This window comes from Azolla caroliniana, unplaced genomic scaffold (assembly GCF_043228905.1).
Source record: "Azolla caroliniana isolate FFs.n. ecotype wild unplaced genomic scaffold, voAzoCaro1.0.p SCAF_8, whole genome shotgun sequence".
NCBI lineage: Eukaryota > Viridiplantae > Streptophyta > Polypodiopsida > Salviniales > Salviniaceae > Azolla > Azolla caroliniana.
The window spans coordinates 10,458,922-10,472,610 of NW_028230443.1; the positions used below are offsets into that span (position 1 = coordinate 10,458,922).

Below are 13,689 nucleotides of genomic sequence, written 5' to 3' on the forward strand. Positions count from 1 at the left end.
ATGGTCTCTATGGTATCTTATTATCTTCCTTTGCTACCATGGGCGAAGACTCTTGAAATGGAAGAGAAACAGGAAAACTGTCATGTTGTGGTTAACATGGGGTTATGCTTGTACTCCGAAGCGGACATCAATATTGAATTTATATGAGTATATGGTGACTCGTTGTTATTCTCTTGAACTTTGAGTAACCATAGTCCACCACCGTCGGTCCCTCCTCCGGATTCGAGAAGAGGACTGGTGCCGGTGGGGCTATACCGTCTGTCATGACCGTTTTTAGTCCTTCCGTAAATCGCGGCACGAGCTGCAAGAGTCTTCCTAATGGCAACGTGATCTGACATTCTTGCAGTACTTGCCATGTCTCGTTTTCTGCGTGGCTACCGCCGGCACTCCCTATGGTATTCGCCTTTTGCCGTTCCGCGTCCGCGACGTTCCTTTCATTGGCTTCCTTCACCCATTCCGTCACCTGTTTTCGTATGGCCTCTTGTGTTTCCCACTCTTTGGCCATGCCTTTCGACCGTGTGGTTACTTGTTGTACATCCGCCACTTCCGGAACCACCATATTAACTGTTGGTCGTTTATCGTAGCTCTTTGCCGGGCACTGGTTACTGTAGTGGCCTTCCTGCCTGCAGTAGTAGCAGTACTCTTTACGGGTATTGCTGGATTCAGCATTGTTGGTAGCCGGAGTCGGTCCCGTAGTGAGTGGTGCGTTCTGTGCCGGTTGGCTCCTTGGGGTTCCATGTTCCGGGTCCCTAGTGTGACCACCTTTCTTGAAATTACGTTTCTTATTATTCTTATTTTTATTTCGGTAGTCCTGTCGTGGTGGATCGTAAAATCGGCCGTAGTCCTCCTGGTGCCTTCGGTAACCAGGGGAATGGTCTCTGTCGTATTGCTCGTGTCGTCTGTTGGACTCCCGATAACGGTCCGATCGCTCATACCGGTCGTAGTTATCATGTCGATCCCCGTACCGGCCATCATTCTCTTGTCTGTCTCCGTACCGGACATCCTGTGCCGGTCGGTACCGGTTCATTCTTTGCCAACGATCTTCATCTTCGTCTCGGCTGCTTCTTGGCTCGATCCGTCGAACGGGTGGTGCTTGTCGGTTTAGCAGGTTATACTCGCACTGGTCCGTTGTATGACTCTTGGATTGACAAATCACACACTGGGTTCGCATGGTGCACTCCACTGCCGAGTGTCCGGCATTCAAGCAGATTGTGCATTGAATTGCCTGCCGGAACCGGAGATCTTCATCTGTGGGTAACGCCCGTTGCAGTGCTCCCAGTGTAAGCCATGAGCTTGACTTTTCCATTTCTCTGACCCGGTCAATGACCTGGTCAATGGTGCTTCCTCGAAAGTCGATCACCGTACACACCGTGCGTAACGGTTCCCGGAGTGCGTTTAAAAATATCGTTCGTAATTCCTCCTCCGGGGGTGCACGAGCAAGCTGGCTATGTATTCGTTGGAAACGGATGACGAATTGGGGAATGCTTTCCCCTGCCTCCTGTCGGATCGTATAAAACAGGCCCACCATCGTCGTCTGGTCGACCTCCTTGTGGAAAAAATGCAAGAATTTTGCTTTTAATTCTGCAAAGGTTGTGATGGTTGTCGGGTCCTGCGTCCGCCGCCATCGTGCCGCTGGTCCTTCCAACGTGACCCCGAATTCCGCTATCTTCGAGCGTTCTTCTTCCTCCGGTGTCAATTGCTGGGACGCGTGATTTGCTTCCCATGTCTGCTCGAAGGCATGAACATGCGCTTCCGCGTCCGGATCATCGCGATACTTTGAGTATTGGAACGACATGTCGTCGTCCAGTATTAGGCCGCGGTTTAGTGGCGTTTGTTGATATCTTTCCGGTTTTCTCTCCGGTTCCACGTCCGGTTCTTTTGCCGGTGCTTTTTCCGGTTCCTTCACCGGCTCTTTCGTTGGTGTCGGTGGCTTTGCTTCTTCCACTTCTGGTGTTGGTGGGTTGACGGCTTCCGTTTGCGGTTCCGGATAGCCCTGGTCAAACGGTTCTGGTTCTGGAGTCAGCACGGTATCCGACCCGTCGTCCTCCAGGCCGCCGGGGGTATCGTTGCTGCTCCGGTAGTTCGTGTGCACGCTGTATCCCCCTTCGGAATCCGATTCGTAGGCTGAAAAGGCTTCTGCCTCGTTTTCTCCGCTTGCCAGCGCCTCGAGGAGGCGTTCGGTTTCCCGGAGACTACTTAGACCGCTTCCGTCGTCCTGGTCGCGAGTTTGCTGTAACCGAAGAGATTCCTCCGCGACTCTCCGGATCTCGTTGGAGAACGAACGATCCGAGCGAATTTCGTGCGCTGCTTGCTGGAAAGTCTCACACCGTCTTTGCCGTTCGGCGAGGCGTCGAGCTCGGTCTGTAACCAGGTCGTGCGTTGGTCTAGTCATCCATTAAGCCGTCGTTCGCTGCCAGAAAGCAGGAATCGTGGTCGCCAAAACTGTGTTATTCTCTGACCGGACAAGGCCTAACACAAGGTGTCACGGAGACACTTCACCAAAGGGTGATTACGGCATAGGATTATGACTCAACGATTACACCGACTTAAGTAGGTTACACGATTAGAGCGCTTTTGTTAATTACACGCGTAAGATATAACCGTAATTACAGAACGGAAATCAACACAGAAGTATAAACACCATACGCTCTATTAATTATCCGCTGCGATTACAATGGGGTCCAGGCCTTTAAATAGGTTTCCGGCCCGTAGTACAAAACGGTGCCTATCGCACCTATTCGGGATCCGTCCGGATCTGGAACGGCATACCGTTTCCAGTCCGTCCGTCCACACTATGCTTATTTACAACCATACTTAATTAATTCCTTCACTCCGTATTTTGGACTCCTTGCCGGCCGGTAACACTCGTCAATTTACTTTCATTCAATTTATGTTTGAGGGTGTACAACCTTGGATAGAAATGGTGGCATACTTTATAGAGAAGACATGAATTAAGCTTGGAAAGGTGACAGTTGAAGCTAAGTGGTGGAACCTCATTAATTCTGAAAGGGATGTCAAATGCTGTTGAGAGACAAGCTCAACATGGGTTGAATCAGCTGAAGATGTCGAGAGCCGAATCAAAATCTGATAGGCCAAGTCGGAGTGATTCCGGTAGGCTGTTCGAGGTCTATATTCCTATTTTAGTAAATAGGAATATTATAGGCAGAATTAGTGTCAGGCTCATTTATGAGCATTCAAGTACTGATGGTACTTGTGTTTGCCCACTTGTTAGGGCTTGTATAAAAAGTTCTCATTGAGCACGGTGTATGTACAGAGTATTGATTATTGTTGAATATGAGTTTTTGTTGTATTCTCTCTCTCTCACTCGCTCTCTCATTGAGTATCCACTCCCTGTGTTTACCTAATTGTTGAGTTTCTGAATAACCGACTGTGTACTTGATGTCTATCGCACACACTTCCGCACACAAATCCTTTATCATGGTATTAGAGCGCGATGGTTGAAAATCCTCTACGGCTGACAAAAAAGCAAGCGAACAAGGTAGAGACAAGGTTTCTCATTTTCGGAAAAGAAAAGACAGGAACGTGGATGTTACCAGTTAGGGTTACACGGTGCATAACCCTCAGTCCTTCGGGGTTCAGCTCAAGGTGATTATGGTTCAGGGATAAACACATATGTCGTGATCGTGGTATAGATGACTATGTACTGATCTCGTAAGTGTGAACCTAATTGTGGAGACTGTGGAGATTAGGAGGATGGCTACAACTGACTCTTTACGATACGTATGAGACTCGACACAGAAATGAACTTGACATGAACAAAGATAAGAATTACGAGAACACAGTAAGTCAGGCAAAACAAAGACTATATTGCAGAGATTGAATACAAAATTATTGCTAGCTATTACAAGTTTTCCATGCCCTTTCTGTTGAGAATCAAGCTCAACATAGTGCAACGTGTGAACACACCTTTTGAGAATCTATGGTTACTCAAAGGTCAAGAGTCACACCACTACTCTCTACACATTAACTATGTGTCATAGAATCATATTCTATGACACATAACTAATGAGTTACATATTCCCCATGACTATGAGTCTTCTTCACATTCCCCAAAAGAGAGTAGTTGTTGTAGTTAATGAAGAGAGAGGGTGACTATATATAAAGCACCCTTCTCCTACTTCATATTAAGTTGGTCGTGACTCCATGTAATGCTACATTTTGGGTTTCACTATTCTCCTTGTGAATATACATCTTCTTCTTCTTGAGTATTCTATTTCCATTCTATCTATCCATCGTGTGTCTTCTCTTCTCTTCTCTATTTCCTCTCACACATACACATAACACATATCTCTTCCGCTACACAAGAATCATACCCGATTCTTGCGTCCTTCCTCATGCAACTGATGTAGCGAAATGGTTGCAATCTTATAAGTAGATCCTCAGGTTTGTCGATACCAAATTTCTCTTGTTCTCCAATCTATGTCTGGGTTATGTAATTCGAACCATGGTAATCCCAAAACAATGGGATGTTCTAGGATACTAATTATATTAAAGGATACTACACATGCTAAATTATCTAGGACAATATTAACGAGCTCTGACTCTTCTATGATATTTCTGGAAACAATGGGACGACCATCAATGACTATTATAGAGGCTGGACACGGGAGTTTTCTTAGGGATATCTGATGAGCTTGGGCAAAATTCCTATCCGGAATCTAGGAGTGCTGAGACAGGTACTGGCGATGTACTTTTAGTACTAACTGTTACTTGGGCTAAGAACACATTACTAATTTGCTTAGAGGGAATGGAACCACTAATGGGTTGCACAGAGCTAGGGTTGTCCAACCAAACGACTTCTATTTTGGTTGGACTTAGTCGTTTAACTCTTCTTCTAACTGACTAAGGACATTAAATTTGTTCGATAGATTTGGGCTATTAGTACTATTAGGATTATCAGATATTCTTACTGAAATAGACTCGAGTTTAGTACAATTAGAACTAGCAACTATTTGGTTTACCTATCTTCTTGGCCTATGGGGACAGTTCACTGCAATATGCCCTAGTCCACCACAATAAAGACATAGTCGATTTGCTCGGCATCGCTACTTTTCTTCTTCCGATAATGGTCCGCGACGACGTGTAGTGTCAATTTCCATCGGAGTTGGAGTATTCATTGGAGACGCATTATATGAATCCCTTGGAAAAGGTTTTACTACCACTGAGGCATAGGTGGGCTCTAATCTTGCCCTTGGCATCTAGAACTGACGTTCTGAATGTCGTTCGAAAAGACGATTGTCGCATCTCACCGCCCGACTGATTGCTTCTGTCAATGACCTTGGTTCTTCGGGGAAGGTTAAGAGTAAATCCTTGACATCGATACGTAGACCATAACGAAATTGCTCCATTAGTGCTTGGTCATCCCAGGGGATATTGGAGGCGAGTAGGCGGAAATCTGTAGCATATGTAGAGGTTGGACAATCACCTTGACGTAATCGTCGGATATTGTTGATTGATGTCCTTATGCTGTCAGTATCTCCAAAACATGCTTTAAACTCACTTAAAAACTCTTCAAAATTGTTTAGTAAAGGAGATTCCCTTTCTAACAATGGAGTGAACCATGCCAAAGTTGAGCCACTTAACAATGTGCCTACTAAACCCACTCGTAACATAAGGTCATGGGTTCGAGTCTTGTTATATCATGACACTTGCTGTATGTCGCTGATTTAGTCATCCCCGGTACTGACCTCAGAGAAATCGGTCAAGTAAAGTCTCAACTTTCAGCATCATTCGAAATGAAGGATCTAGGGGACCTTCATTACTTCCTCGAGATCGAAGTGATCTGAACCCTCGAAGGTATATTGATTAGCCAATGCCATTATGTGCTAAATATCTCTTCAAGTTTGGGGTGACGGATTGTAAGTTTGTTTCAACCCCTCTAGAAAAAAACGTGAAGCTTCGCCAAAATTCTGGAACAACGTGCAACCCGACACGGTTCCGAATCTATTTGACGATCACTCGGCCGGACCTTAGTTACCCGGTCGGTTTGATCAATCAATTGATGTCGCAGGCATAGGCCGAACACCATCAGTGCGCGCACAGGATATTGCGATATGTCAGCAGCACTAAGGATAGTGCGTTGTTGTATCGGGCAAGAATAGCTGAGGAGTTAGTTTGCTACACGGATGCCGATTGGGCCAGAAATGCCGACGATCGTAGACCAACATCCGGATTTGCGTTTTCATTTGGAAGCGCCACGATCTTCTGGAGCAGTCGACAGTAGCAATGTCGAGCATTGAGGCCGAGTATCGAGAGGCGGTTGTCGCTATGTGTGAAGCCATTTGGCTCAATAGGCAATTGAAGGATCTACAGGTGGAGGTGTCTGAACCGACAGTGATACACTGCGACAAACCTCACCAACATCCAACTTGCGAAGAACCCTATCTTCAACGCTCAAACAAAGCACATCGAGGTCCACTATCATTTCATCTACGAGCAAGCCCTCTCTAGTGAAGTCAAACTTGTGTATGTTCCGATTGATCGGCAGGTTGCCGATATCTTCACCATTGAACCCCTTGGCCTAGACAAGTTGTGAAATTTGTCGAGTATGCTTGGCTTACAACATCTTGCCATGCCACTGTTAGAGCTCTGTTCTAAAGTAAGAATATGATAATGATAACCAAGATAGATTAATAAGAAAGGAGAGAGAGAAAGACGGGTGCCAATCCACCCGACCACCTCCGAGCGAAGGGATCGAGATGGACTTGAGTCTTGATTAATGTCCCATACCATCATCATAGCGTCGAGTCATACGTGGTACTGGCACGCTCACTACAAGAGTTGACCCACCACAAGAATAGAGTCTCGATGTAGTCAAGAGATGATGAAATGAGGGTAGCTAGGCCTCATATTTATAGCCAGACCCAAGGCCCCTAAGCAAGTTCACACTTTTGCCTAATGGGTTGTCTCAATCTCGAGGATTATGAGTAATCCTCCCCTTCTTTACACTCTCGTTTAACCGTCACACTTTATCCACGTGTATAGAATACTATGGTACATTCTCACCACGGGATATTATATGGTCATGCTTGTAACGGACGAGCGTGAGGGCGAGGAGTGAAGTCGAAAAGGAGAGACATGAAGTCCAAAAAGCCGATTTCGACATGATTGATATCACACGCCTCCACACACGAATCCTTTATCAAATGTGTAGGGTCTTTGATAGTTAATCATTTGTTGACATATTGGCAAAGTATGTTGGATTTTGTGGAATGGCATCCTCTACAAGAAAGGGGATACATGTTCCAATTCATTACAAATGGAGGTTTTAGCAACATCAACGTTGTTGAGGTGGGAAGGCAAACAACGTCTTAACCTTCAATTTAATCAGATGGCTAGGTTGGGTTTGGTATCAGTCAAGGAGGTTATGTTGGTGTCACAAAGAAGATTAATGGCCTTTCAAACAACAAGATCAACATTTCGTATTCCAAAAGGTTATACCTTTATTTGGGATAAGTTGCAATAATTACTATCTTCATATGAGGCGATTCTTGATTTAGATGGGGGCTCTCAAGAGCTCGATTGGATGTTTGTTGGAAATATGAGCTTTACTATGATCTCAACAAATGATGCTTATCATAAGTTGATTGACAAACATAAGTGGATAGAAGGAAGGGTTATAAAGATATAAGGTTTTCGTAAGCCCATTACTTGGTGGTTTCATGCGATCAAGGCAGGTTAGTGTTCTTGATTGATGCTACGATCTAAGGTATTCATTTGAAGAGTTATTGTTGGAGCTTTACCATTAGGGGATGCATTAAAAAAAAGAAACATTGCTAGAGGAACATGTTTCTTTTGTTCAGTGGAATTGGAACATAGTAGGCATCTATTTCTTTCATGCCCAATGGCTAGGATAGTTTGGAGGTGTATCAAATTAGTGTGGATGTCTCTAACTAGAGAAAGCCTATCTTCCTTTAGTTGGGTTTTTGCACATACGGAGAAAAATGAACTGATGCCTCATTTCCAAATTATTTTTGAGTTCTTGTGGTATTGGGGGCTATGGTTCAATTGGAATATGCGGGATGCCTTCACTTTTGATTTGCAAGTTGGGGTAAGAAAATATGTTGTAAAGTTAAAAGGACTTCTTTTGTGGCAATTGACAACGGTAGAGACATCACGAAATCTCAACCATGAAGAGAGAGAACTCTGCAAGGTCACATATCATCATAGTCTTCGCCATTTGAATTGGTGTGTAAGGGGGTGACATTGAGTTTGGAGTCGTCGTAGTAGTGATATTTAGATCCATAGATAGATAGATAGATAGATCTTTAGATCCCTAGGTATGTTGTATATGTACATAAGGTAATGTTCTGTCACGTGTCCTGCCCTTGTTCCCCTGCCCTTGTTCCGTCTGTCTGTCTGTCCGTATGAATGAATGTTAGTGACCATGGAAACATTTAAAATATGAAGAGATGGATTGCTGCTTTTCATTTCCACAGGGGGGACCATGGCTCCTTCTCGGATATGGCTCAAGGTCGCAGGCGTCTCCGGTAAGATCTTTTCTCTCAAAGAAAAAATAACGAAGGAACAATTAAAAGGAAATCTCATTCAAAGCTTTCTGTTCTCTGTTTACATATTTTTTTTCATCAGCAATGGAAGCTTTAGGTTTACACCCATAATGTTCATAGAATACAAAGAAGAAAGAAAAAAGAAGAAAACGCTCAGCTTTCTGTTTTCTGTTTCTTTTTATTTTCTCACCAGGAATGGCGGCTTTAGGTTTAGGCACATATGGAGCTCACATGTTCAAGCCACAGAATCCTTCTTACAAAGAGGCAAGCACTTTCGTCTTTGCATTCAGTTTTTATTCTCCATTTTGTCTTCTTTTATATTTGATCCTATACTATGATCAATATCTTGTAGCTTGAAAGAACATGCTTGCATGATCCTCCAGGATATACACACACACAAACATAGAGCTTAATCTCCTTTGCTTTTCCTTTTTTATCTTGGTCTTCATTTTATATCATACTTGCATGAAAGGCTAGGTTTAAGGAACATATTAGCTTGAGAAGTTTAAATGGCGTTATCTATCCACCCATCCATACATGAAAGGCTAGGTTTAAGGAACATATTAGCTTGAGAAGTTTAAATGGCGTTATCTATCCACCCATCCATCCACCTATCCATGTAGCTTAGTCTGATAAAAGAAGTACCTCATCTGAAGATAACCTTTGTCTCTTTATCATAGCTGAAGACCAACCTTGTTTCTTCAACAAATGCAAATACTTTATCTTTTTCTGTTGTTTTTGAATTCGGAATAATTTGTATACTGTGAAAAACTAAGAGAATAAGGGTTCAGAGAAAAACCAAATATCTTATTTCTTATATCTTGTTCCTTTGGGCAACAATAGTTGTACTCAATAATGCATACAAATTATGAGTCTCAAGAATTTCTTGGTTTTGAAGGCACCAACTATGTTATTATGCCTGGGATATCCATGAGTCTTCTCCTTCGTATTAAGCATAATCATTCGCCTGCTGTTAATAAGATAATATTTTGTCTAATTTGTTTAGTCAGTTTTATCTCCCAATAAAATAACGATCCTTGACGAGGTTTCATATGGTTTTTAAAATTGGTGGACTTATTATTGTATATACGAGAGCATCTATAGCATCATATGGATAATAGAGCAAAGTCCAGGTTTAATTTGCTCGGCAAGAAAAATCCTTAGGCATATGTGAACTGTAAGAGTTTGTAATTTCAGTAATTTTAGATGAATGCTTGCAAGTGGGATCAAATTTCTATATGTTTTTGATTCAAATTCTATAGTCTGTCTACTTGCAGTTTGGCGCATAAATTTATATGACTAGTACAATTCAATCATGGTGAATTTGTTGAGGTGTAGAGCTTTATCTTTTTAATCGTGGCAATTAGAAAATCGCATATTTGTCTTTGCATACTTGTCTCAATAGGGCAATATTGTAAATTCTCAATCATTGTTTCTTTTACGCACTCACGGTTATCATGCAATTGTTTTGAGTTGAATTGAATGGTAAAGTATCTCAATGAAGATGTCGTTTACCTTATGTCCAGTTTTCAGGAATGATATCTTCCTAAGTTCAAACACATCACAAGGGAGATGCATAAGATGCAGCACATCTACATATCTTAAGCATCTCTGAATCTAGATGCCCTTGGAGTTTTCCTTTTTTCACAAATACCTTAACCTATAGAGGACTTAAATATGCTGGCAGATTATGAATCTATAAACTTAATAGAACACAGTTTTACATCAATTACCATAGAAAACTTCGGAAGTCTTGACCCCTCAAATCTTGACTAACAAAACAACAAATAAATGAGGAAAGACAAAGAACTAAAACTATTATTCTATCAGATGAAGAGCCTCATGGTCAAATGCGTAGGAGGGAGTGCTTGAGCTAATTCATCATGATAGTGCAACTATTACCTGCCACAACATTTACATCATCACTTGATTCTCCTCCTTGCATCATGGATAGTGCAATTAGTACCTGCCACAACATTTACATCATCATTTGATTCTCCTCTCTTTCCATTTTGCACCAGTGGAGGAGGATCAGAGCAACTAAATGTGAACCAGTAGTTGTAGATAATTGGCCTTGTTCCACTAAATGAGCCCATCCTTCCAAATCTCTTCCTTCATTTCGGCTGGGTGTTTGTGCACTTATTCATTCCTTCCCCTGTGACACCTAGTGTGCTTCCAATTGATCAAGAACTCCTTTGGATGAAATGTCACAATTTGCTAGTGAAATGCCTAATCTCAATTCCTGTACTTATCACCAAAACGTTTTGTGTTCCGGAGCATGCTTCATCCCATAATTCTCTCAGTGGTTTAATTTTTATTAGCCATTCTCAGCTGCAGCAGATTTAAGGGAAGAGCTCTATAATTGTTGCATGTGTGATTGATGCCTTGCTACCTGTGTAATGATTAATTTATGTCCTGCTATCCGTGCCATAATCAAATTATGCACTGCTACCTGTATAATGATCAGTTGCTGCCCTCCTTCCTGTGTTGTTGATGTCCTGTTATCTGTGTATGTGCTGCTTTGCTACAAGTATATTTCCTCCCATCTGCTACTTGTGTACTCATTGGCCTATTGCCTGTGCAATTGATGCATTTTTGGTGCCAAAAACAGTGCAGAATATATTGGGATGTTGGGCAAAACTTTCTGAAGATGTTAATTAATTTTATCAAAATTCAGATTCATCTGATTTTTAAGATGTGTGTCAGTGCGGCACGTCTACAGTGTACGCATCTTATTTTAAGATGTGCACATCTGTGGAACACTGATTTCTTCTATGACAGAATGGCTGTTTAGATGCTCTGATGTGTTTTTTGAATCTTCCCTTCAGATTTGCTAACTTATGCAACTCACATGATTCTAGTGAACTAGGGTGAGAGTTCATAAGCATTTACATATCTGTAGGTTACATTTGGTAAATTTTTCTCGTTTTGTCTTATTTAGGATAGCTATGCATATGAATGCCAAATGTTGGTGAAACAATAGGGTGCTGTTTCAGACACAGATCTTAGGATTTATCAATGCTTGGAGGGTAGCTAATGGGCCACCTCTAGCCTTAGTTAATCCCCAGTAATGTAGTTATGTCTATGTTGAGACTATCCTCACCTCATGAGGTTGATGTTTGAGATCTTATACGTGTAGGAGTTTTTGACATGTACCTATATTTGATTTGGCTTTCAGGTATGGCAAACGGCTAGTTTGTATCATCTTGTTCACACATCTGCCCTCCTGGCAGCACCTCATACTAAACGCCCACACATTGTAAGTCTGATTTGGCCTGCAACTGTATGAACAAATCAATATTAGAAATGCATTCTATGACCCGATATCTGATATTTTTGTATAATATGTGGGCAGTTTGGAGGTCTTCTTACAACTGGCATTATTGCTTTCTCTGGAACGTGAGTAATAGTACTCGTTAATATTCTCAGTATTATTACAAAATGAACATTACAAAGGTATTGCTTAACTAAAGTTACCAGTGAAAATGATCTCAATTTTGCAGTTGCTATACTGTTGCTTATCTAGAAGACAGGAAATTTTCATTTCTTGCTCCATTTGGTGGTTTTGCCTTCATTGGAGCTTGGGCATCCTTGTTGTAAGACACTTTTTGAGCAGAAAAATTGACTCAGTGAAAGATTACTAGTAATTCTTTATCTTTGATGGGTACAGTGTATACCTTACATGTGAAGATTGCAATACCACTGCCAAAAGTGGCATTATTTTTCTGGGAGTATGAAGCAAGTATCATTGGTATTCTTATCCATATAAGGACTTAAGATGGGATAATAAAGTATCCTCCGAGAATTGACATACGTAAATTCGTTTGGATAAATTGTCTTATGCTTATTTACTTGCGTTTTGCAGATGAAGTGCTTAACCATGCTATACATCTGAAATAGTTGTTTTCGAATTGTGGTATTTTGTAGCCACATGATATTTACCACACACTGATTGAAATGTCACTAAAGCCATGCATGCAAAAATTTCAGTGATGTCTTAAGCAATAAGAAATTACATGTAAAGATGAACTTTGTCTATGTGATAAATTATAATTAATTCTTCCGTTTTTTTCTAAAATTGAGAACCTACGTCAATGTGTGCATGTGCCATGTTTCATTCATAGAAATAAAGAACTTGAATAAAGATGGGACTCAATTTTTTTTCACTAGAATAAAGAACCTATGTGTGGTTTTGCCTAGATGGGATCCTTAGTTTTGCCCCTTGTAATGGCATGTAAATAAGCAAATACGCCTTCATATTGTGGTTATTTTGGACTGAACTTTGAGCTACCTAAGAAATTCTAGAGCATACAGCATGAGCCACAAATGAATCTCATCATTTAATTTTGTCAAAGTCCGTGTTTCGTGAGTTTGGTTGGTTTTGAAAGACTTTTTTGGTTTCCATAGTCAATGGATCAAAGCTTCTTGTTGTGGCAATATTTTTAATCATTTGAGTCATCTGTGGGGAGGGTGCAATGATTTTCACTTGACGACAAGTTTAAAAAGGGATTGAGCTTGTTGGCCATGGGCTTTGACCAAAGCCTAAACCAAGCCAAAGTTATGACTTGTGTTGGTGTGCGTGGGAAGGGTAATTTGGGCTTAGGGTTAGATTAATGGTGATGAGAAGAAAGCATGTGTGCCACATGTCATTTGCATGCACTCTTGTTGGGAAGCAAGTATACACATTGCACGATGTTTGCATGCACATGAAATCATGTATAAAAAGGAGATTTTGGGGTTTTTGTTGTTTCAAGTTAACCGAGGGTAGGATTTTAGTTCAGGATAATCAAAGGCTATCAATGCATTATTACAACAATGTAGGATTTCTATATACTTAAGCATTGAATTGATATCTAATCAATCCTTCACTTTCTTGCTAAGTATTATAATTAATCCTTATTGTACTCCATCTCTTAGTTCAAAACATCAAGGGTCAACCTCAATGTGCACAAATATACAAATCTACATGACAACACAAGTAGAGGGAACTTCAACATATCATGGGTTATGGAAACAAACAAAACATTGGCTTGAATTGTGCTCATGAAAGTGGATTGTTTTTTTCTATCACGGCCTTGTGGAAGCAAATAGAACTTTGACTATGGTGGGTTTGTGGTAAAGGTTGAAACCAATTATGGTAAAGGAGATCAAGCATTTGCAA

The 13,689-nt window shown here is 41.4% G+C and overlaps 1 protein-coding gene and 1 long non-coding RNA gene across 4 annotated transcripts; both read left to right on the forward strand.

Annotated features, from left to right (window-relative positions):
• Nucleotides 1–8,302: 8,302 nt before the first annotated feature.
• Nucleotides 8,303–12,408, forward strand: LOC147861000 (uncharacterized). 3 transcript variants are annotated; one of them, XM_087323954.1, is made up of 7 exons: nucleotides 8,303–8,322; nucleotides 8,460–8,510; nucleotides 8,722–8,792; nucleotides 11,707–11,787; nucleotides 11,884–11,927; nucleotides 12,032–12,124; nucleotides 12,394–12,408. In XM_087323954.1, the coding sequence occupies exons 2-7, from the start codon at nucleotides 8,468–8,470 to the stop codon at nucleotides 12,395–12,397; spliced, it is 336 nt and encodes a 111-aa protein (XP_087180080.1). In that variant the 5' UTR covers nucleotides 8,303–8,322; nucleotides 8,460–8,467; the 3' UTR covers nucleotides 12,398–12,408. The 3 variants fall into 3 exon arrangements, with proteins under 3 accessions (XP_087180080.1, XP_087180079.1, XP_087180081.1); XM_087323953.1 differs by lacking the exon at nucleotides 12,394–12,408 and adding an exon at nucleotides 12,159–12,373; XM_087323955.1 differs by lacking the exons at nucleotides 12,032–12,124; nucleotides 12,394–12,408 and having other exon boundaries at nucleotides 11,884–11,931.
• Nucleotides 8,807–9,798, forward strand: LOC147861001 (uncharacterized). The gene is made up of 2 exons (XR_015530161.1): nucleotides 8,807–9,005; nucleotides 9,078–9,798. It is a non-coding gene; the product is annotated as an uncharacterized LOC147861001 (long non-coding RNA).
• Nucleotides 12,409–13,689: the final 1,281 nt, after the last annotated feature.

What these genes read in the sequence shown, in the direction of transcription:
- LOC147861000 (XM_087323953.1), top strand. Translation starts at nt 8,468, where the DNA reads ATGGCTCCTTCTCGGATATGGCTCAAGGTCGCAGGCGTCTCCG. An exon ending in ATACTAAACGCCCACACATT is followed by an intron (nt 11,788 to 11,883) that starts GTAAGTCTGATT and finishes ATATGTGGGCAG; the next exon opens with TTTGGAGGTCTTCTTACAAC. An exon ending in ATTATTGCTTTCTCTGGAAC is followed by an intron (nt 11,928 to 12,031) that starts GTGAGTAATAGT and finishes TCAATTTTGCAG; the next exon opens with TTGCTATACTGTTGCTTATC.